Below are 22,230 nucleotides of genomic sequence, written 5' to 3'. Positions count from 1 at the left end.
ATTTCACACAAAGATGTGTGAGGAGAAAGCTGCAGCCAATTGCCTTTCCGACCATGGACTCAGAGCGTCCTCACAGACGACCGGGGTCAAGAGGAAATCAAACGAAGTTTATAGAGGCACCTTGGGATACTCATGATGCACACATGGGCAGCCGAGGCTAAAGTGCTGCGCATGCGTTGGCCGCTCCACCCCCGCACAGGCCCCCATCCACTGGCTGCCTGATGCAGCCTCCCTGTCAGTGGGTCCCTCCCTGCCCAACAAGTATTTATGGAAAGCAAAGATGTCAGAACAGGCAGCCAGTTGAGATCCAAAGAGCAGTAGTTACCCAAGGGCTGTGTTTAGAAGGAATGGCCGAGGAAGCACAGGGAGGAAGTGGGTGACATGAGTGATGGCAGGTTGTGAGGACCACGCAGTCGATGGCGTGAAACAGAATGTGTATGAATTATGGGATGGAAAACGGCTGCTCTATAAACCTTCACTCAATTCACAACGAAAAGTTACAGAATCAAATGAAGCTGTAACCCAGAAAGGGCGCTCAACTTGAGGAGGCAGAATAATAAAGTAGATCTCAAAAAAAAGGAAATCTTAAGGAAGCAGAAAGAAGGAAATTAGGAGACAGATTCCAAAACATCCATGAGGAGGATCAGCAAACAAAACTGCATGAAGTAGGCACTTCTCACCCAAGAGCAGGGCAGAGACAGTGAGTGTCCCCTGGGCAGTTCTCCCACGCTCCCTTGGTTGACCATGTATCCCAACAGCCTTGCACTGAGGCCTGGCAGGTCACTAAGTTGGAGCCAATGGGATGAGACTATGACTCTGTGCTCTGCCCCCTTGGGAACTGAGGTCTAGCTCCTGGGCCAAGTCCCCAGGACATGTGGACCAGGACACGCAGAGAGCGTGGACAGGTACCTGGATGTCCCTGTGAAGAAACTAATGCAAAACCTCCCCCCCCAAAAAAACCACTGGAGTTCATTCTGACTTACGAGGATCCCATGTTTCAGAGGAGAACTGGACTCTGTGGGTGCTATAGGATAAGCACTGGACTCCTAGCTGCAAAACTGGTGATTCAAACCCACCGGTCACTCCTTGGAAACCATATATGGGGTCACTATGAGTCTGAAACAACTCAACAACTTTAACAACAACATAAGTTGGACACGACTCGACAACTTTAACAACAACATGAGTGGGAGACAACTCGACAACTTTAACAACAACATAAGTTGGACACAACTCGACTCAACAACTTTAACAACAACATGAGTGGGCTACAACTCGACAACTTTAACAACAACAATCTTACAGGAAGGGATCACTGGGCCTGTTTTCCATGGCACGACTGGATGGCTTCAAACTGCCACCTTTCTGACTAGCAGCTGAGAGTAGCAGCAGCTTGACAGGGTCCCTCACCCACAAAGGAAAGCTACAAAAACAAATTGAGCTTCTTGGTGGAATGAAAACAATGTGCTGTGGTTTACCATCAGACTATCATCTACAGTACTTTACAGATTAAAGATCAAAGAAAGGAAAACAACCCGTGATCATCTCTATAGCGACTGAAAAAGTATTTCACAAAATCAGACCGTCTTTCACGGTGAAAACTCAGCAAATGAGGAATAGAGAAAACTTGGGAACCTGGTGTGGCAGGCGCTGAAACAACTCACCCAGTGTTTACTATTATCTTCCGGGACTAAAATCACCTTTTCAGACTTCCTTGCAGCTACAGCTGACCCCTCACCTGGGTTTCTGAATAAGCAGAGGCCTGTTCCTTGAGGAGGCAGTTCATGCAGGGAGAACAGGTTTTCTAGGGAGTACAAGGACCATGGTGTTGGTTCTTTGGGGAATTGTTGTAAGTGTCGCTGAGTCAGTTCCAGCTCACAGCGGCCCTTGTAGGGTTTCCAAGGAGTGACTGGTGGGTTTCGGTTAACAGCCCAGTGCTTATCCTACAGCGACAGTAGGACTGTCTTTAGGGAGAGTGGTACCCAAATGTGGGCATCTTGGTGTATGATATATACTATCCCTGGGACAGTGGTGCCAAGGGTATGTTTGAGGACCGGTGTGGCACACCATGGGTTAATGTGCCGGACTGCAAAGTTGGTTTGAACCATCAGGTCAGTGGTTCAAGCTCACCAGCTGCCCCTGGGGAACCCTATACAGGGTCACTATGGGTCAGAACCGACTCACTGGCACTTCACCACCACCACCATAGCAAATAAGCCTGATTCGGAGTCCTTCCTAGTCATTCTCCAACTGCCTACACATTTGGCAAAAATCCCTTTCTGCTAAAATCAACTACTGTGGATTCTGCTGTTTGTAACCAGGTACCCTCCCTGTCTGGTTTGCCTCATAAAAAAGACAGTCTCAGAACACACTTAACGGGGGGACTAGAAACATCCTTCAACTTCTGTTCTGACTAGAAGCATTCTTGTTACTGTTGTTAAGTGCCATTGAGTCGGTCCTAATTCACAGTGACCCTGGACTGGGCTTCTGAGGAGTGGCTGGTGAGTTTACAATGCCCACCTTGTGGCTGGTCGAGTGCTTACCCTACAGTGCCACCCCAGGACTCCTGAGGCATTCTTAGTAAAGTGAAGACAGGCTAAGGTTGTCTGTATCAGATCTTCTAGTAAGTACTGCCCAAGATGATGAAAATGAGATGGAAGACCTAGAAGAAAGGGGAACTGCCCTTATTTGTAGACAATACGATTGTTTATACAGAAAACCCAACATGATATACAAGCTATTAGAACCGGTGAAAGGTTTTGGCAAGGTTAGTTAGATACCAAATAAATATACAACAACAACAAAAAGTGTAAGTGGGACTCTGGAAAAGATTCAGTCAGATGCAGGTATGCCCACCCCTCCCCTCGGAGGAGGATGCCAAGATCTCCGCAGCTGGAGCGAAGAGGTGACAAGAATGAGCACTACAACTTGTGTTGTTGTTGGTGGATGTTGTCAAGTTGGTTCCCAATGGCAGCAGCCTTAAGGACAACAGAATGAACCACGGCCCAGTCCTGAGCTACGCGCACAATGTACAACAATTGCTGTAACTGAAGCTATTGTTGCGGCGACTGTGTCCATCCGCCTTGTTGAGTCTTGTGTTTCCATTTTTGTTTTGTTTTGCTAACTCTCTACTATACCAAGCATGACGACCTTCTCCAGGGTCTGCTTCCTCTTGATAACATGTTCAAAGGACAGGACATGAAGTCTCACCATCCTCAATTCTAAGGGGCATCCTGGTTGGACTTCCAAGGCAAATTGGTTCCTTGTCCTGGCAGTCCGTGGCCATTTCAATATTCTTTGCCAATACTATAATTTAAATATATCAATTCTTTGTTTTCCCGCACATATTGTCTAGGTTTTGCATGCATATGTTGTTGGTATTATAAGTCGGTTCCAGCTCATAGGGACTCTGTATAGGGTTTCTGAGGAGCAACTGGTGAGTTTGGACCACCTAGGAGGCAACTGAAAATACCATTGCTTGCATTAGGCACACCTTACTTCTCAAAGTGACTTTTTCCCCCCAGCAGATTTCCCCAACGTAGAACCACATTTGCTCTCTTGACTATGGACATTGATAATGGATCCGTGTAAAAGAAAACCTTTGCCAACTTTCATCTGGTCTCCATTTATCACGATGCTGCTTTTGACAAGTTGTAAGGATTTTTGTTTTCTTGATGTTGACGTGCAATCCATATTGAAGGATGTAATCTTTGATTTTCATTAGTCAGTCCTTCAAGTCCTCTTTGCTTCCAGCAAGTAAGGGTGTGTCATCTGCATATTGCAGGTTATTAATAAGTCTTCCTCCAATCCTGATGTCCCGTTCTTCTTCACAGAACTCAGTTTCTCAGCATAGAGATTGACATGTATGGGGAAAGGCTACAGCTGAGTCTGACACACACCTTTCCTGGTTTTAAACCAGGCAGTATCCCCTTGTTCTGTTCATATGACAGCCAGTCAAGTCTTCTGGAATCCCTAGTCTTCACAGTGTTATCCATAATTTATTAGGATGCCTTTGTAGCATCAGTACCACAGAGGTAAACATCTTTCTGGTATTCTTTGCTTTCAGCTAAGATCTATCTGACATCAGCAATGATAGCCCTCATTCCACATCCTCTTTTTGGAGTCCTGCTTGAATTTCTGGCAATTACATGTCTATGTACTGATGCAACCATTTAAAAATTATTTTCAGAATGCTCACCATCATTAGGCATCAGAAAGATGTAAATCAATACAACCAAAATTAGATAGTGTCTTACTCCAGCATTAATAGTAAAGTAAAAAAAAAAAAAAAACCCACAGACACCAAATGCTGAAGACGGTGTGGAGAGAATGGACCCTCCTAAACTGCTGGCGGGACTGACAAATGGTGCTATCACTGTGGAAACAGTATGACACACGCATGACCCAGCAACCCCTCTGCTTGGTATAGAGCCTCAAGAAAGAAGAGCTGTGACATGACTAGATCTCTGCACACACATGGAGACAGCCTCAGTGCCCAGCCACAGAAGAACGGGTCAACAAGTTTGGTACGTGCGCACAATGGAATAGTACAAAAACTTGAAGAATAGCGAGGAATCTGCCAAACACCTCCCAACATGGATGAACCTGGAACATATTACACTGAGTGAAATTAGTCAAACCACAAAAGGATAAATATTGTATGAGATCATTGTAAAAAGTTAATAAAAGATTTTCTAGCTAAAGGAAATATTCTCTGATGGCTATTGATGAGTAGGGGGTGGGAGGGGAGGGAATTACTCACGGGCTAGCGGGTAGACACATGCTAACATGGATGATGGGGCAGGCAGGCAATATACAATAAGAGGGAGGTTGGCAGATGAACGATGAAGGTGGCAGGAGACACAGGGAGGAGTGCAAGAAGTAAAGGAAATACAGGTAAGCAATGCTTACTACCGGTGCTTGGAGGGAATCGCGATCATTGGAATGAAGCAAAGTGTAGGGTTTGCTGGACGTAGAACTGATGATCCGCTCTGTAAAACACTTTGCTTAATTCACAAGAAAAGTTTAGAAAACATTTATTCTCTAAATATTAGCGATGTTGTTATTGTAAGTCAGTTCCGATTCCTAACGACCGTATGTACAACAGTATGAAACACGGCCCGGTCCTGCACCAGCCTCAGTATTGAGGATGATACTATCATAAACCAATCAATGTAAGATGAACAGAAGGATTCTTCTCAAGTCTCTCAGCAAAATTTCACTTGCATGTGATATTAATGATGTAGATACTGTCCACATTCTGTTGGGTCATCTTTCTGTTTTTCGACTGGGCACAAATATAGATCTCTTCCAATCTGTTAGCCAGGCAGCTGTCTTCCAAGACAAAAGGGCACTTCTGCATTTGTTCATACATTTCAATTGACATTGATCAATTCCTGGTTTCCGCCAATGCCTTCAGGGCCGCTTGGACTTCTCCCTTCAGCACCATCGGTACCTCCTGAAATGGTTGAGTGTTGACATTTTTTTTTGGTACAGTGACTCTATTCTTTTCATCTTCCCTTGATACTTCAATATTTTGCCCATGTTGTTGTTAGGTGCTGTCGAGTTAGTACCAACACATAGTGATCTTCTGCACGACGGAATGAAACACTGCCCGGTTTCACCCTCACAATCATTGCCATGCTTGAGCCTCTTGCTTTGGCCACTATGCCAATCCATGCCATTGGGGAGCTTCCTCTTTTTCACTGACCCTCCACTTTACTAAGCATGATGGCCTTATTCATGGACTGGCCCTTCCATTTAGCCCATAGAATCCTTTACTATTGCAACGAAAGACTTGACTTTCTCTTCTGTTGGTTCTGCTTGAGAATGCTTCCCTTTGAGTTTTCTAACTTTAGGTCTTAGCACATTTCATTATAATAGTTTATTTTGTGTTCTCAAGTTGCCCCTTGAAATTTTCTGTTCTACTCTCTTGTATCATTATCTCTCCCAGTTTTGCTTTAGCTTCTGAAGTTCAAGTTTCAGAGTCTCTCCTGACATTCATTTTGTTCTTTTCTTTCTTTTTAATGACTTTGCTTGCTTCATGTATGATGTCCTTGATGTCATCCCACAACTCATGAGTGTTCAATACGTCAAATCTATTCTTCAGGTGGTGGTCTCTAAATTCAGGTGGGATACACCAAAGATCACACTTTGGTTCTCACAGACTGTTTTAATTTTCTTCAGCCTCAAGATGAACTTGCGTATGAGGAACCAATGGTGTCTTCCGCCGTCAGCTTGTGACCTTATCCTGACTGGTGAGACTGAGCGACTTCACTGTCTCTTTCCACAGATGGAGTCACTTTGATTCCTGTGCATTCCATCTGGTGTTTGCAGTCATTTCTTCCCCTTCTGAATTGTGCCCCATCAGCAAATGTAGGTCCTGAAAGCTTTTCTCCAGCCTCATCGTTAAGGGTGATTACTTTGAGGAGCTCTGGTAGCGTAGTGGTCACCAGTTGGGCTGCTTATCTCAAGGTCAGCAGTTCAAAACTACCAGCTGTTCCGCAGGAGAAAGATGAGGCTTTCTGCTCCCGTGAAGATTTACAGCCTTGGAAACCCTGTACAGGGTCACTGTGAGTCGGAACCGACTCCATGGCACATCACCACCACCACCACCTCCACCCTCTTTGAGGAGGCAGCTCTTACTTGCTGTTGTTAAGTGCCATTGAGTCGGTTCCGACCCACAGCGACCCTGTATAGGCATTCCAAGGAGCACCCGGTGAGCTTGAACCACCAGCCTTGTGGTTCAAACCAACCTTGCAGTCCAGCGCATGAACCCACAGCGCCCCCCCAGGACTCTGGTTCTCCCTTGTCATTTGTTGTTAAATGCCGTCAAATTGGATCCAATTCATAGCGACCCTACATGGGATTTCCAAGGAGTGGCTGGTGAGTTTGAACCACAGACCTTGTGGTTCTAACAACCTTGCAGTGCAGCGCATGAACCCACAGCGTCCCCCCAGGGCACCACCTTCGTTGTACTTTCATCGCGTGCCAGTCTGAGGGCTCCGTCTGCTGGCTCTGTATCAGATAATGTCCTGCTGCTATGGTTAGCATTCCACTGCCTTTTGTCATGAAGTGGGTCGCCAGGTCCTTCTTCTGCGTCAGCTCCACTGAAGCCTGTACCCCGTGGGTGATCCTGCCGGGGTTTGAATAATGGAGGTGGAGCTTCAGTTGTCATAGCAACTTGAAAGCCACCACAGTATGACACACAAGTGTGTGGGCAGCCCCAGGGGTTAGGGTTTCATTTGTGCCCACCCATTTTGTGGCGCTTTGCTATGGCGGTCCTAGAAATGAATATGGTCATCTTGGCCCGACCATGAAGAGTTGCCTCCAGCTCCGGGACCACTCTTTCTTTAGAATATCAGTTACACATGTGCAAACTGGAAAGGGATCCTGGGAAAGGCAGGAGGCCACCAGCGTGGCCAGTTTCTGCATTCAAGATTGATGTCTTTTCCAAAGCTTTATCTTTTCAACTTTTTTTTATGGTGAATTGAGGGAAGGTTTACAGAGAAGGTCGTCAGTTTCACAGTCTACAAACGATCCACTTGGTTTCCCCTTGATTGCAGGCCTCTCAGTGTAACATCACTTTCCTACTTCCTCCCTGTGTTTCTTGTTTCCAATCCCCCTTCTGAATTGTGTGATACGGATGCATTTTTGTAGCCTTCTGTTTGAACTGGTATTTTCACACAATGTTGTTGCTGTTAAGTCGGTTCTGACACATAGCAATCCTAAACACAACAGAAGGAAGCACTGCCCAGTCCTGCTCTGTCCTCCAGTCCTAACAACTGAGCCCACTGCTGCTGCCCCTGTGCCAATCCATCTCATTGGGGGTCTTCCTCTGTTTTGCTGACCCTCCACTATATCAAGCATGTCCTTCTCCAGGGACGGGTCCCTCCAGATCACTCATCCGAAGTAGGAGAGACAAAGTCTTTTACAGTTTCATGTCCAGTTTCTCTGTGGACCACTGGAGCCACAGTGTGTGGCTTTGACCCTTCGGATGCCGCCTTTTGGAGACATGGACAGCCGTGTTTCTACAGTGCTGGACTCCTGGTGTGATGCTGTAGGATAGGCACAGGACTGTTAACACAAGGCTGGTGGTTCCTCAGAAGCCATATATGGAGTCTCGATGAGTCGAAGCTGATTCAGTGACACTCAGAGTGATGATGACAGCATTGGTTGTAACTCTGAAACGGCCACGAGCAGGTGCACGTGTGATGAGCTGCGCGGTGGCACTCCCGTCCCCGAGCCGCCAGTCAGTGTGACCTGAGAGGCCCAGTGTCAGGAGCTGCAGACACAGAGTAATGCTGAGGACTAAGCAGAGCTGCAGACTTATTCGTGAGCCCAGATTCGACTAGAAACCAATGCACAGCAACTCGCAATGGGAACTGGGCCTTTCCCGGACCCTAACAAACAGATCGTAGACTTAGTACGGAGAACGCCTGGGAGATGGTGCAGGAGGAGCGGTCCTGAAAGAGCCCGGATCTCCTCCACCCTCCAGTGCGGCAGAAAGCATGGAACTGGTGCGGGACAGGCCAGTAGGCCAGAGATGTACCCAGGGGCCTTACCGAGCAGTGGGGCTGGGCGGCTTCCCTGGCACTTGAATTATGGGGTGCAGACCCAAAGGATCACACTAATGGACCTACATGTCCTCTGGGGGCTCATGAAAAGCTGGGAGGGGAAGCTTCCTCCCTGTGGTGTCTCCATGGGCTGGTTCAGGGCCTGATGGTAGGGACCCCGTCCACCAGCCTTCTCTGTCGCTGGCCTCGGCTACACTCCATTCTGCCTTGCAACGATGCTACTCTGTTGGTCCTCTGTTGCTTCTGGGCCCTACTGGCCTCTGGTGCCAGGTGTCTGGCTGTACGTGGGGAAAAGCAGTTCCTCACTTTACACCATTCATAGTGATCATAGACAGCAGCGTGCATTAAAGGCACAGAGGCATTACATCTTTAGAAGAAAATGCAGAATAGAAGACAGAAACCGCAGACCACTCAGTCCTCGTGTAACTTGTATACAGAACACTGACCGTCCCCTCAGGGCTCCTAGATTGCATGCCTGAAAAATCCAGCCCAAACCCTCAGCCATCGAGTGGATTCCAAGTAGAGCTATGCCCGACGGGACTATCAAGCCTGCAAATCCTAACAGACTCAGCCTGCCACCTTTTTCCCGAGGACTGGCTGGTGGGTTTGAACTGCTGACCTTGCCCTTAGCAGCCCTACACCTAGCCTGCAGTGCCGCTAGGGCTCCTAAGCTTGTACACAGAGCGTTTCAAATTCAGACTAAAGATGGTGAATCAAGGAAGCTGCAGAGAACACAAAGGCTCCACCCATCCACAGGGCCTCCGGAGGTGAGGGTGTAGGCTTTCAAGATGGCAGGAAGACGAGTTGGAGCATGCTGGGAAAGCATCCTCCCTCTATGTCCCTCCACAGGGGCAGGCGGAAGTGGACAGTGTGCTGGGAATACGCTGGAATGAAACCAGACCTGAAACCTCTGGGGACAAGGCAGCCAGCTCTCCAGGGTCCTTGGGACCTGTGTCTCCTGCAGCCTGAGCGACCCTCACAAAGACCCATAGGGTCAGGGAGAGACCTTTGGCTGTGCCTGTCCAGGAGGGCCTCTGCGCACTGCAGGCCTCTTGGCCCTGAAGTGAGGGCTGGCCACCCCGAGGCCACTTTGAGGCCATCCAGTGACTCTGAGGTGCCAGTGGGGGAGAGCAGCCTGTGGTGACCTAACTCTTCCTCTCCTTTCTCCCTTCTCTGGGGAGGCCACGGTGGGGGTGGAGTGGGTGGGGTAATTGTCCCAGACTTGCTGGAACATCCTCTGGCTCTTCCTCCATCCCAGGGACCCCTTGGGTTCTGCCGGCTTGGCCTCAGCGAGTCTCCCAATGCCCGCCCGCGCGTCCTGCCCCTGCAGGAGGCCACCGACCTGGATGATCTTCTCGGGAATGTTGGAAACCGTGAAGCCATAGAGACGCACTCGCTCTGGGAAGATGCTGGATAGGATGCGGCGGTCCAACTGGAAGGCGATCTCTCCCACCAGCCGTTCCCAGGCCAGCAGCTTTGACTCTGGCGGCGAGATGAGTGTCGTCAGCCGAGGCACAGTGCGCGCGTGGTTGGGGGGCGGCGGGGCGGCCGAAACTACTCACCTCGGGGGCTCTCAGGGAACTTACTGGCCTTGCGGTGGGCCAGCTTCCGCTCCAGCTCCAAGATGCTTTTCCGAGTCGTTTCCGTAGCGCGCGACCCCCGGGCGTCGTTGACGGAAGCCGGAGGACAAGATGTGCGAGACTGGGAATGTGAGGTGATGGAGGACCGGGTGGGGGAGTGGTGCGAACGGGTCGGGGAATGGGTGGCGCCCTGGGCCATGTGGGTCCCACTAGAGGACGCACAGTTGGTGGCAGCAGCTTGGGGGGCGGGAGTGGGAGCGGTGGGGCCAGGGGCTATGGAGCAGGCACTGGAGGAGGCCTGGACGGAGACGGGGACAGCCTGCCCCTGGGGGGCAGTGGGCTGGGTCCGGTGGTCGAAGACGCCGCCATAGGAGAAGGCTGTGGTGGGGCTGTTAGGGGTGGATGTCTGGATTGGCTGCCCCACAAATGTCACGCTGAGGGCCTCCATATCCTGGGAAGTCCTGGGGCGGTCAGTGGACGTCACTGCTGGAAATGGGGAGACGGGGAGGTTCGGAGCCAAGCAGGTGGGCCCCACCTGGCTGTTCCCTCCCAGGCACCCTGCCACCCCGCCCATCCTGCACAGTTACCTCTGGTGTGGGCAGGGGGGCCTGAGCCAGCTGACTCCTGGGGTCCAGAGGGGCACTGGCGCGTGGACTCCAACAGCCGTACCCTGGTAGTCTCTGACAACACCAGGTTGCCCATGGGGCTGGCCAGCAGGTTCTGAGGCACATTCGTAGGGGCTGTCGTAGGGGCAAACAGGGGGTTGCTTGGAGCCAGGGGCCCAGTTGAAGTCAGTCCAAAGGAGCTGGTCAGTGTGCCTGCTGGGGGCACTGCCATGGGGCTGCTTGGGGTCAGGGGGCCAGTGGAAGGCAGGCCCAGGGAGCTGGTCAGTGTGCCCACTGGGGGCACTGCTACTGGGCTCATTGGGGTCAGGGGGCCAGTGGAAGGCAGGCCCAGGGAGCTGGTCAGTGTGCCCACTGGGGGCACTGCCACGGGCCCGGCCAGGATGCTGCTGAGCTGGTTGCTCTGTGAGATGGGCATGGAACCAGACAGCAGGGCGTTGAGCTGGCCTGTTAGTGGGCTCACGATGGATGCCACTGTGGTGCCAGGCTGTGGGGTGCCCAGCATGTCAGCCATGGGGGCCAGAGCCACCATCCCCATATCTTGCAGGCCTGGCTGGTTGGCTGCTGCCGGGGACGTGGGCAGAAAGACACCTGGTGGGGGACACAGAGAGAGTGCTCAGACCCAGCAACGAGCCTCCATGGAACGGGGAAGGCAGGCTGGGGCTCAGTCCTGACTAGCTGGGTGCCCTCTGGACTGGTTCACCTCTGTGATCCAGGGTAGGCCTGGGTGACAAGTCCTCCTACATTTGAGGGTGTCGCCCAGACCCACGCACCTCCATCCTCTGTGGGGGCCCCCTCCTGTCCTCTGTGCGCTCCTTAGCCCCCCCTCTTACTCAAGTCCCCCTTCAGCCTCAGGTGCACATCTCTTACCACCTCTTCTCCCAGCCACGGGGACACCTCACACCCCAAAACTCGCCCACTGCTCTGAAACTGCTGGTGCCCTCAGTGTGCCCCCAAGTGGACTCACAAGTCACCAAGTTGTCCTCGCTGTTACCTGGAGAGAGGAGTAGCCCATGAGTTGGGGGCCGCTGGCTCCTGGCGGCAAGCTCATGCAGGTGCAGACAATAGAGAAGCTCAGACCTGGCCAGCAGCCCCCCAGACATCCATCTCATAGGCTTCACTATCCTGGAGCCCCATATGGAATTCCTGGGGCACTTAGCCAACCACTGTTTGGGTGGGACTGAGGGGAAGACCCCTCAGAGGTACAGCTGGGGAGAGGAGACAGCAAATACAGGGATGGTCTGGTGAGTGTGAACCTAATTGAAATCTTCCCCATTCAATTTTTACTGGCATGGAAACAGTAATGCTCACTACAGGATTATATGGGGACACAGACAGGTCCAAAGAGAAAGCCAACACCCCTGCAGGTCCAGTCGCCGCTGTCCATGCTGCCTAGAAGATGTTTTCCAAGTGTGCAAGACACACTTCAGGGAAGTGCCGAAAAGGGCCAGATGGTAAACAGGTCCAACCTCTTGTGGGCAATGTGTTCGCTCTCTGGTAGACAGACAGATGCCAACCATATCCAGAAACAGAGTATTTGATGTGCTGAAAATGTGAAATTGTCCACTAGAGATTAGTAGTTGAGCACAAGTAAGCCTATGCTTATCTTACTTATTGGGTAATCCGTGTTGGCTTTCTCTTTGGACCTGTCTGTGTCCCCATATAGTCCTGTCCCCATATAGTTACAACAACTCAACTCTGCTGTCCTGTCAAGACTTTGCTTCAGACAGGACACCAATGGATGGACGTGTCATGGACTGATGACCCCTGAAAAATGTCAAGTTCAGTTTTGGTATGGAACAAAATCAAAACTCATAAAAAAGACGAGGTTTACTGGTTGGATAGAGACTCGTGGAGCCCACGCTACTGACAGCTAGTTATCCTTCAGGCCTGGAAATGAACACCCACGGCTCAGTTTTCAGCCAAACAACAGACAGGTCTATGAGATGAACAGTAGGAATAGTGAGCTGTACACGCATTAGAATAATCAACCATTTGAGATCCAAACGGCAGCATTTGCCTAAGCAGAAAATTCAGAAGGCAGGAAGGTTTAGGAAATAAAGACATGGGAACAGGAAACACAGGGAGACAGTGGAATAAGTGATGTTACGTTGTGAGAATTAAAATCAGTGACGTGAAATGTCTGTGAAATACTGAATGGAAAGCTGATTTGTTCTGTGAATCTTTATGTGATTCACAATAAAAAACAGGTCAGTGTTGGTGGTGGTCGTTGCTCCTTTGAATACCAGATCGTCCTTCTGCGTGGTCTTTCGTTGGAAGCAGCATGAATTGTTTGCCACGATCGCCCCCTTGTGGAGGTGCCATTGTTTACGGAGCCAGCCAGTCCTTAAGCATTTCAATTCCAGTTTCCCCCACCAACAAGCAATCCTACTACATGTTGTTGTTGTTGTTAAGTGCCGTTGAGTCGGTTTCGACCCATAGCGACCCTGTACAGGGTTTCCGAGGCTGTACATCTTTACGGGAGCAGATTGCCTCATCTTTCTCCCGCGGAGCAGCTGGTAGTTTCGAACTGCTGACCTTCTGGTTCGCAGCCCGATTCATAACCACTATGCTACCAGAGCTCTTTATCCTACTACATAAATAGGTATTACTGGTTTTCTTGGAAATGAACATTTCAGAGGCTCATGACGCACAAGGCTCAGTCACCTTTCCTTAAAACCTCCCAGAAACGTTCTGACACGCATCGGAAGTGTCTTACGTGTTGCTTCACTCAATTGGTTCTCACTCAAAATATGTCATAAGAGGTTCTGCTGTCGCCTGTGCCTTTGGAGTTTTTTTCTCTTCAAATGAATACATTAAAATCGCATAATCAAATCAAGTAGTTTTTTTCTTTCTGAATTCAGTTTTGTTTGGGTTTCATGAACATTTTTGATTTGGGAGCAAGGAGATGATAACGTTTGTGGCTGAAGAGAAGGAGTCCACGGAATGGGAGAATTTGGAAGAGAAGAAAAATTGGGGCCAAATAAGGGAACTCAGAGCCCTCTGTGGGGAGGGGGCCGTTTCCGCCCAGCTCGGAAGGGCAGGGCAGACTGGAGATGTCCAAAGGGGAAGACAGGTGTTTGGTTCCACAGGAAGGGGAGAGAGGAAGGTCAGGGGGGCTACAGGATGGTAGGGCGGGGACGGATTACCCAGTGAGATAAGCATAGGCTTACTTGTGCTTAGCTACTAATCTGTCAAACTCACTGGGCAGGAGTGGAGTGCCCAGTAAGCAAGGCAAGCACAGGTTTACTTGCGCTTTCTTATGAATCTGTAGAGAACAGTTTCACATTCCTTGCACCACAGCTTTGATTTTCATCACACCCCACAGCCCTCTGTCCTGGCAGCCAGGCCATGATCAGACTCCGAATGTTTGAAGGCTCCAGGGCACAGCTGTTCTCTCTGGTGACTGCTCTGAACTGACTGGCCATGTGTGTGTGTGTGTGTGTGTGTGTGTGTGTGTGTGTGAGGGCTGTGAAGGTGGAGAGAACTAGCTTCACAGGGAAAGAACCCCAGTTTGCACTTGGAACAAAGTTGGCTTCTGGTAAAAAAAATCACTAAATGAGACAAAGAAGGTTACCTTATGACCCAAAGAAAAGATAATACTAACATATATAAAGCAAAGCCCACAGAGCTCTCATGAGGGACGAGACCCTGTATCCAGAGCCAGGGCAGAAGGAACGAGGGACCTGATAACTCACAAGAAGTCCCAGGGTGGTGCAACGAGTTAAGTGCTTGGCTACTAATCAAAAGGTTGGTAGTTCAAATCCCCAAGGTACCTTGGAAGAAAGGCCTGACCATCTGTTTCTACTGAAACCCTTATGGACAGCAGTTCTACTCTGACAAACTCCATGGAAACTGGTGTTTAAGACCTTTAATAAAGCTGATCTGATCCTTCAAAGTCCTGGTATGATGCTGTAGGATAAGCACTGGATTGGTAACCATGAGGTTGGTGATCAAACCCACCAGTGGCTCCTTGGGAACCCTATACAGGGTCACCCTGAGTTGGAGCTGACGCAACAGCTCTTAATAAGAGCAACAATCACAATACAGATCTGGACCCTCTGCACTTGGAGGGGATGGCGTGGTTGTGGCCGCTGGATGCTATTTCTGGTAGGAGGAGCTGAGTGGGGTAAGGGAGTGAAGGACATTGACTGTCTTGGAGTGAAGGAGGCCAGCGGTGTAAGTGTGGGTTCCAGACCCGAGATAGGAGTGCTGAGGCCGGATGAGTGTGTGGAGAGGAGGAGACAGGTGTCATCGTAAGCAAGGCCTTTGAATGGTAGAAACAACCAACTGCAGAAGAATCGTTCAGCCAATTATGAGCTGTTCCCTGTAGTTTTAACTGAAATCATTCAAAGAGCTGTTTTCACAGAAAAGTCCTAGTGTGGTGCTGTGGGATAAAGCAAGGTTGGTGGGAACCACGAGGCCACTGTTTCAAACGCACCAGCAGCTCCTTGGAAACCCTATACAGGTTTGCTGACTTGACAGCATTTAACAAAAATTTTCATAGACGGAATCCTGGTGGCACAGTGGGTTAAATATGGTAGCGTAGTGGTTACGAATCGGGCTGCGAACCTTAAGGCCAACAGTTCGAAACTACCAGAGGCTCCGCGGGAGAAAGATGAGGCGTTCTGCTCCTGTAAAGATTTACACCCTCGGAAACCGACTCGACGGCACTTAACAACAACAACAACAACAACAGACAGATTGGCAGTTTAGATCCACCAGCCGTCCTGCAGGAGAACAATGAGGAGGTCTGCTCTGACCACAGTGGATTGGGCTTCTGGTCTGGTTTACTTACTTCTTTCTTTCTTTAAAAGTTTTATTGTGAATTATATGATAGTTTACATGGGAGAACATTAGTTTTACATTCATCCTATCATATATCGTTTCATTGCCATGGTTACAATCCCCTCCATGCATCATCAACCAACCAAAGGGTATATACCCTGCAAGCCTGCCCCCTACACTCCCCCGACCCTGGTCGTCAGCACACAGCCCCTCTGCCCTCTCTGTGTCTAAAGTCCCCAGCTGCTACGTCATCATCGTCTCTGCCTCCATCTCAGGCATCACTGCTTCCATCTCAGGCATCACTGCTTCTCTGGGTAGGGTCCCGCTCTCTGCTCTTCTCCATTGATGGTCCTAGGGATATCTCCGCTCCTAGACTGCAAAGTTAATCACTCCCCTCCTTGCTATAAAATGTCTACCTTTACATTTCCAACCCTCACAATCAGTTCTGATAACAATTATTCACTATTGTATCAAAAGAGACCAATATGCATTTCATTTCATCAGCCCCGCCTAGACAGATTGAATACTACTCACTGGAGATTCTGCCTTCCTCCAGGCACTCTGGATCTAGATTCCCTCTTGAAAGCTTGTAAGCCAGTCACTTCTTGCCTTTGTAGCCCCTCCCCCCCCCATTTTGGGTAGCCAATGTCCAAGTTGCCCATGTGTGTGGAGGGGGTGGGAATGATTCTTGCTGTAAGGATTTGTTCCCTCTTTTGAGCTACTGCATCCATAGGTGTAGGTCAAGTTCATCAAATTGTATCAGATTACACTTTTTTTCCTCTTATTTCTTCTTCTGGTTGAGCTTTGATCATCCAGTCATTGAAGCCAGGTCAAGTGGGTTTGTGCATATCCCCTCTCTTCTTATCAGCTGGACGCTTCGCTCTCCACCTTAGTCCTCTGTGGCTGTGTCAGTGACTCTGGGCCCAAGAGTGCCCAGGTCTTGCCATACTGCTGGCTGACCAGGTTTCCACCTGGGTTCACAGGAGTCCATTGAACATTGTAGGGCTTAGCTCACCGCTTCATTGCTGTTTTTCCCTCACTTCCCCTTATGGTTGACGAACGTGGTCATGGTTTGGTTTATGTTTGAAGATTTTCTAAAAAGCTTGGTGAAACCACAGTGGAAAATGTTTAGAACAGACCTTTTGTGAGGGCATGGGATTTTTGTTTGTTTCTTGCTTTTAGGGTGAGTGAAAAACTATCCGTACTCTGGCTGTAGAATTTATTTTAATCAAATTTTAGAAAAGACAAATATATCATCTTTTGACATAATTTCCTTGCCTTTCAATGCACTTTGCCCATCTGTCAACAAGCTTTCGTATTTCCTTATTAAAACTTGTTCTAGGTGAGCTGCAAGCCATGAATGTACTGTGGTCTTTACTTCTCCATCAAGGTGAATCTTGTTCCTTGAAGGGCTGCTTTCAGGGGACCAAACAGGAGAATGTCTGACGAAGCATGTTCAGAACTATATAGTGAGGATGCTTTAACACCTCAAAATGAGTTTTTTGCAGAGTACCAACAGTGTGGGCAGAGGTGTGCAGACGTGCATTGTCATGCAAGATTGCAAAGCCCTTGGATAGCAGTTTTCTGCATTTAACCCGAAGTGTAGGCTTCAGCTCTTCAGGGAGCATCTCACTATAGCATGGACTGTTGATTGCTGAACCTTTTTCCTGACAGTGTTCTACTACTGACCCTTGAGAGTCCCAGAAAACTGTAAACATCAGTTTCCCAGCTGATGTTGACTTTTGAACATTTCTAGGCCAACAACCAGGGATGTTTCCTTTCCATAGTCTGCCGTTTACTCTTAGGCTAGCAGTGATGAATCTGTGTCTCCTCATCAGTAACGACTTTTCTAAAAGGTGTCTGACCTTCCTCTGAGTGTCTGATTTTGTTTGCAGATGTCCTAATGCTTCTGTCCATCCTCTTCTGTGCGTTGTTCCATTGTACACAAACTTTTAGAAACACAAGGCTGTGGTGGATTATTTCACAGGCAGAGCCGTGGCTAATTTGCAAATGATTTTCCACATAATCTACTGTCACTCATCTATTTGACAGAATCATTTCATGTGCACGCTCAGTGATGTCATCAGCCGTGGATGTGGTCGGGCGTTTTAATACAACCCGAGTGTGGATAATTTTTACTCACCCTCATATTCTCCTAGTGCCCAGAACAGTGCTTGGACCATACAAAGTGCTCAATAAAAAGGAACAAATGGGTGTAGATGTAAGTAGATATAAAACCTTGTGATTTCAAAAAATTGGCCAAGATAGGAACTGAGGTTTGTCTGGTTCAAATCTGTGTCCTAAGCATCGAGATTCAATGTGACCACAGCCGGACGTTCCCCTAAAATGACCTTACCCGCTGCGGTCACGAGACAGTCATGGGAGCTCTCAGGAGCCAGCCAAGAAGCACGCTCTTATCTAGAAGAGCCGATGACCCTCAAGATGCCAAGGAGCCAAGGTCCACTCTGGCAAGAAGGACACGTTGAGAGCTCAGGACCCCGGGTGGCACTGCAGGCTCTGGGGCATGGCCGTGATGACCTCAGTCACAGACACAGTGTCAAGAAGGTTCTAGGCCCATCAGGGCCACCATACAGAATCTCAGCAGCAGCCTCATCAGAATCTCTGATTGGGAGATGGGGCCACTTTTGAGTTTCAGAAACACCAGCAATAATGTGTTTTTATGTAAATACCACGTGAGTCATATCGTTTTCGCAAACTGCATAACCGCCTGTCCCTGGTCTGCTCGGGCTGTGTGCTGTGTATGTGTGTGTGCAATATTGTGGGCACACTGTGTACTTATTCACTTGTATACCTGGCATAATACGCCAAGACATCAGACATGAACAAGGAACATTTCAGAATGGTCAGAACATGTTTAAGAGATCGCAGTCATTAGAACCGCAAGCCTTGTATCCTAACAAGAAATGTACAAGTGATGAATTTTTTTAACTTTAAAAAGTTTGTACAGTACAGTGATCACTGAAACAGAATTGAGAACTATAAAGATCATCAATGAAAAACTTAGGGGCTCTGATACATGGCATAAATACACTATCAAATATGACTGAGAACACACCAACAGCAGAAGGCAAAACACACGACTGGAACCCCCTAAAAATCAGACACCTATGTGCACCAAAAGATTTCACCAGAAGCGTAAAAAGAGAACCCATGGAATGAGAAAAAATTTTGGAAACGATTTATATATATTAGATGAAGGATTACTGTCTAAAACGGATAGAAAATTTCAACACCAGGGATCTCTGAAAAGATGGTGGACTAGGCAGACACACTACATGGGCCCTTACAACATACACTGTTGTTGTTATGTGGCATTGAGTCAGTTCCGACTCATAGCAACCCTGTAGAAGGTTTCCAAGGAGCGGCTGGTGAGTTTGAACTGCCAACCTTGCAGTTCAAACCTTGGAGTCCAGTGATTTATCTTACAGAGCCACTGAGAGACCAAATGCAACAGACACATGAGAATCCTGGAAGGCTGAACTTGTGAGGAAAGGTTAGAGAAGAGGACGGAGCGCTTGCTGGGAGGAGAAGCTAAGCAGGTACAGTGAGACAGGAAGCCTGGTGAACGGCTGGCCAGACGCAGCGAGCCCACCTTGAACTTTTGTGTGCAGCTCTGCCGACAGAAGGTGGCCTGGCAGAGCAGAGTCACACAGAGACGGGAAAGGTGAGATTCCTTCTTTTACCCCACACTCCCCTGGTGACCAGAGGTGGGGGCGAGCTCACATCCTTGTCTGCCCCCAGCACAGCCCCTGCTCTTCAGGAGTTGGAGGCCAGGTGGTTGTGAGCCCCCGGACCAGCTGCATCACTCTGGTGCTTGGATTCAGGCAGAGTCACCAGACCATTGGTGGTGGGGGTGGTTATGTGCCGTGGAGTCGATTCTGACTCATAGCAACCCTGTACAGGGTTTCCGAGGCTGTAATTCTTTACAGGAGCAGAAAGCCTCATCTTTCTCCTGCGGAACTGCTGGTAGTTTTGAATTGCTGACCGTGAGATAGCAGCCTGTCGTAACCATTATGCAACCAGAGACCAGGAAGTCTAGCAGAAATGCTCATAACCAGCCACCCTGTCCCCAGCTGCCCTGTGGTCCTAACAGACACTGAGACCAGCTCCATCAAGGGCCTTAATGAACTGCTTCCAGACTGAGGGCCGTGAGCGCAGTTAGAGCTTGGCCTACGCGAACTCAGCGGCCACATCCCTCCCACACCCACCTGTGAGCACAATTAGAGCTCCGCCTACAGGAGCCCCATCTCAGGTAGGGAACCCCGCACCCACACGTGAGCTTTCTTCTCTCCAGCTCACAGGTACTGTTTGTTTTTCCTTTTCATTGTTTCACTGTTTTTGTTTATTCTCTGTTTCCATTTCCTTGAATTTCATCCTTTGTATTTCCACTTGGTTTTCCTTCTTTCCTGTTTCTCATTTCCCCTTTTCTTCTTCTTCATCTTCTTTTTCCCTTTTGACCATTCTTCTGACAGTACATGGTACTTTTTATATTTTTCTCCACCACCATAACTCAAATGCATCTATTCTTCTACGGTCTTCCTTATTCATTGTTCAACTATCACATGCATATGAGGCCTCTGAAATGACTTGGGAATCAGGTGCACCTTAGTCTCCAAACTGACATCTTTGCTACTGAACTCTTAAAAGAGGTCTGGTGCAGCAAATTTGCCTAACACAATACGTCGTTTGACATCAGCAATGGTATCCCTCGTTCCACATCCTTGTCTGAATCTGGCTTGAACCTCTGGCAGTCCCCTGTCAATGGACTGTTGAAGCTGGTTTTAAATTATCATCAGCAAAATTTTACTTGCATGTGCTATTAATGATATTGTCTGATGATTTCCACATTCTGTTGGGTTACCTCTCTTTGGAATGGGCACAAAAATGGATCTCTTCCAATTAGCTGGTCAGGTGGCTGTCTTCCCAATTTCTTGGCATAGATGATAGAGTGCCTCCAGTGCTGCATCAATTTGTTGAAATATTTCTATTTGTATTCCATCAATTCCTGGAGCCGTGTTCTTTGCCAGTGTCTTCAGTTGTTTCTTCCTTCAGTACCATTGGTTCTCGAGCATATGCTTCCTCTTGAAATAGTTGAAAATTAACCATTTCTTTTTGATACAGTGACTCTGCATATTCATTCCTTCCATCTTCTTTTGATGTTTTCTGCATCATTCAATATTTTTCCCAAAGAATCCTTTAGTAATGCAAGAAGTTGGTATAATTCTTCAATTTTATCATCTCTGGCTTTAGTGGTGGTGTGTAAATTTGCGTCATAGTGATACTAACTGGTCTTCCTTGTGGGTGTGTGGATAGTATCCAATCACTGACAGCATTATACTTCCAGCTAGATGTTCTTTTTGATGATGAAAGTTACGCTGTTCCTCTTTAATTTGTCATTCCTGGCAACTTGACATGGTCAGTTACAGTTCATTTCAGCTCACAAATGCCTAGGATACTGATCTCTGCATCCCATTCCATTTTTGAGACCTTCCAGTTTTCCGAGTCATTCTTTATACATTCCAGGCTCTCATTATTAATAGATGTTTACAGTTATTTCGCCTCACTTTGAGTTGTGCCTCACCAGAAAAATGAAGGTTCTGAAAGCTTTATTCCATTCGTAGCATCATGAGCAACTCTATTGGAGGAGGCAGCTCTTCCCCAGTGTCATTTTGAGTCCTTTGCAGCCTGAAGGGCTCATCTTCCAGGACGATATCTAACCATGCTGCTGCTGCTCGTGCCATGCAGGGTTTCTGAGGCTGTAAGTCTTTATTGGGGCAGAAGGCCTCATCTTTCTTCCAGTGAGTGGCTGGTGGATTCTAACTAGTGACCTTTCAGTTAGCAGTTCAATGTGTAACCCACTCCACCACCAGGGCTCCTTAAAGCTGACTATACTCTGCTGCTATTCATAATGTTTTCAGTGGCTCAGGTTTGGCTCTGGCTGCAAGGTCAGTTTGAACCACAAGGTTGGTGGTTCCAACCCACCAGCACCTCCTCGGAAACCTGTATGGGGTCAGTATGTGTTGGAACCAACTGGACAGCACTTAATAACAACAACAATAAACATTCCGAAGTTGTCTGCTTCTCCTCCTAGGTAGTCTGTCTTAGTCTGAAAGCTCAGCTGAAACCTGTCTACCATGGGTAACCCTGATAATATTTAAAATACTGGTGGGACAGCTTCCAGCATTACGGCAACATGAAAGCCACCATATGAAGAGACCGGGACCCTCCATCACTGCTGGTGGGACTATACAATGGTGCAACTTCTGTGGAAATCATATGGCACTTCCTGAGAAGGTTGGAGTAGTATGACCCAGCAAGCTCTCTACTTGGAATAGATCCTCAAACCGTAAGAGCCATGACGGGACTAGAGAGCTGCACACCCACGTTCGTTCAGCATTCTTCACTACAGCACAAAGATGGAGAGAGCCTAGACGCCCATCAGCAGAGAAAGGTTGAACAAACTTTGGTACATACACAATGGAGTATGTACATTGAAGAATAACAATGAAGCTGCAAAACACAACATAACATAGAGGAACCTGGAGGACGTTATGATGAGTGAAAATAGTCCATTACAAAGGGACAGATACTGTATGAGACCACTATTGTAAAAAGTCAAGGAAAGGTCTTTATCCTGTAATA

At 48.3% G+C, this 22,230-nt stretch overlaps 1 protein-coding gene across 1 annotated transcript in view; it reads right to left on the bottom strand.

Annotated features, from left to right (window-relative positions):
* The window catches only part of SPATC1 (spermatogenesis and centriole associated 1), a 41,026-nt gene that overhangs the window by 2,056 nt on the left and 16,740 nt on the right, over positions 1–22,230 (bottom strand). The window contains exons 2-4 of the mRNA XM_006830875.1: positions 10,744–11,370; positions 10,139–10,642; positions 9,919–10,058 (exon numbers count right to left, since the gene is read on the bottom strand). Of these exons, the coding sequence (XP_006830938.1) occupies positions 9,919–10,058; positions 10,139–10,642; positions 10,744–11,370 (1,271 nt within the window). The remainder of the gene's footprint in view (positions 1–9,918; positions 10,059–10,138; positions 10,643–10,743; positions 11,371–22,230) is intronic.

This window comes from Chrysochloris asiatica, unplaced genomic scaffold, assembly GCF_000296735.1.
Source record: "Chrysochloris asiatica unplaced genomic scaffold, ChrAsi1.0 scaffold00001, whole genome shotgun sequence".
Lineage (NCBI taxonomy): Eukaryota > Metazoa > Chordata > Mammalia > Afrosoricida > Chrysochloridae > Chrysochloris > Chrysochloris asiatica.
This window is presented reverse-complemented; position numbering and strand designations above follow the sequence as displayed.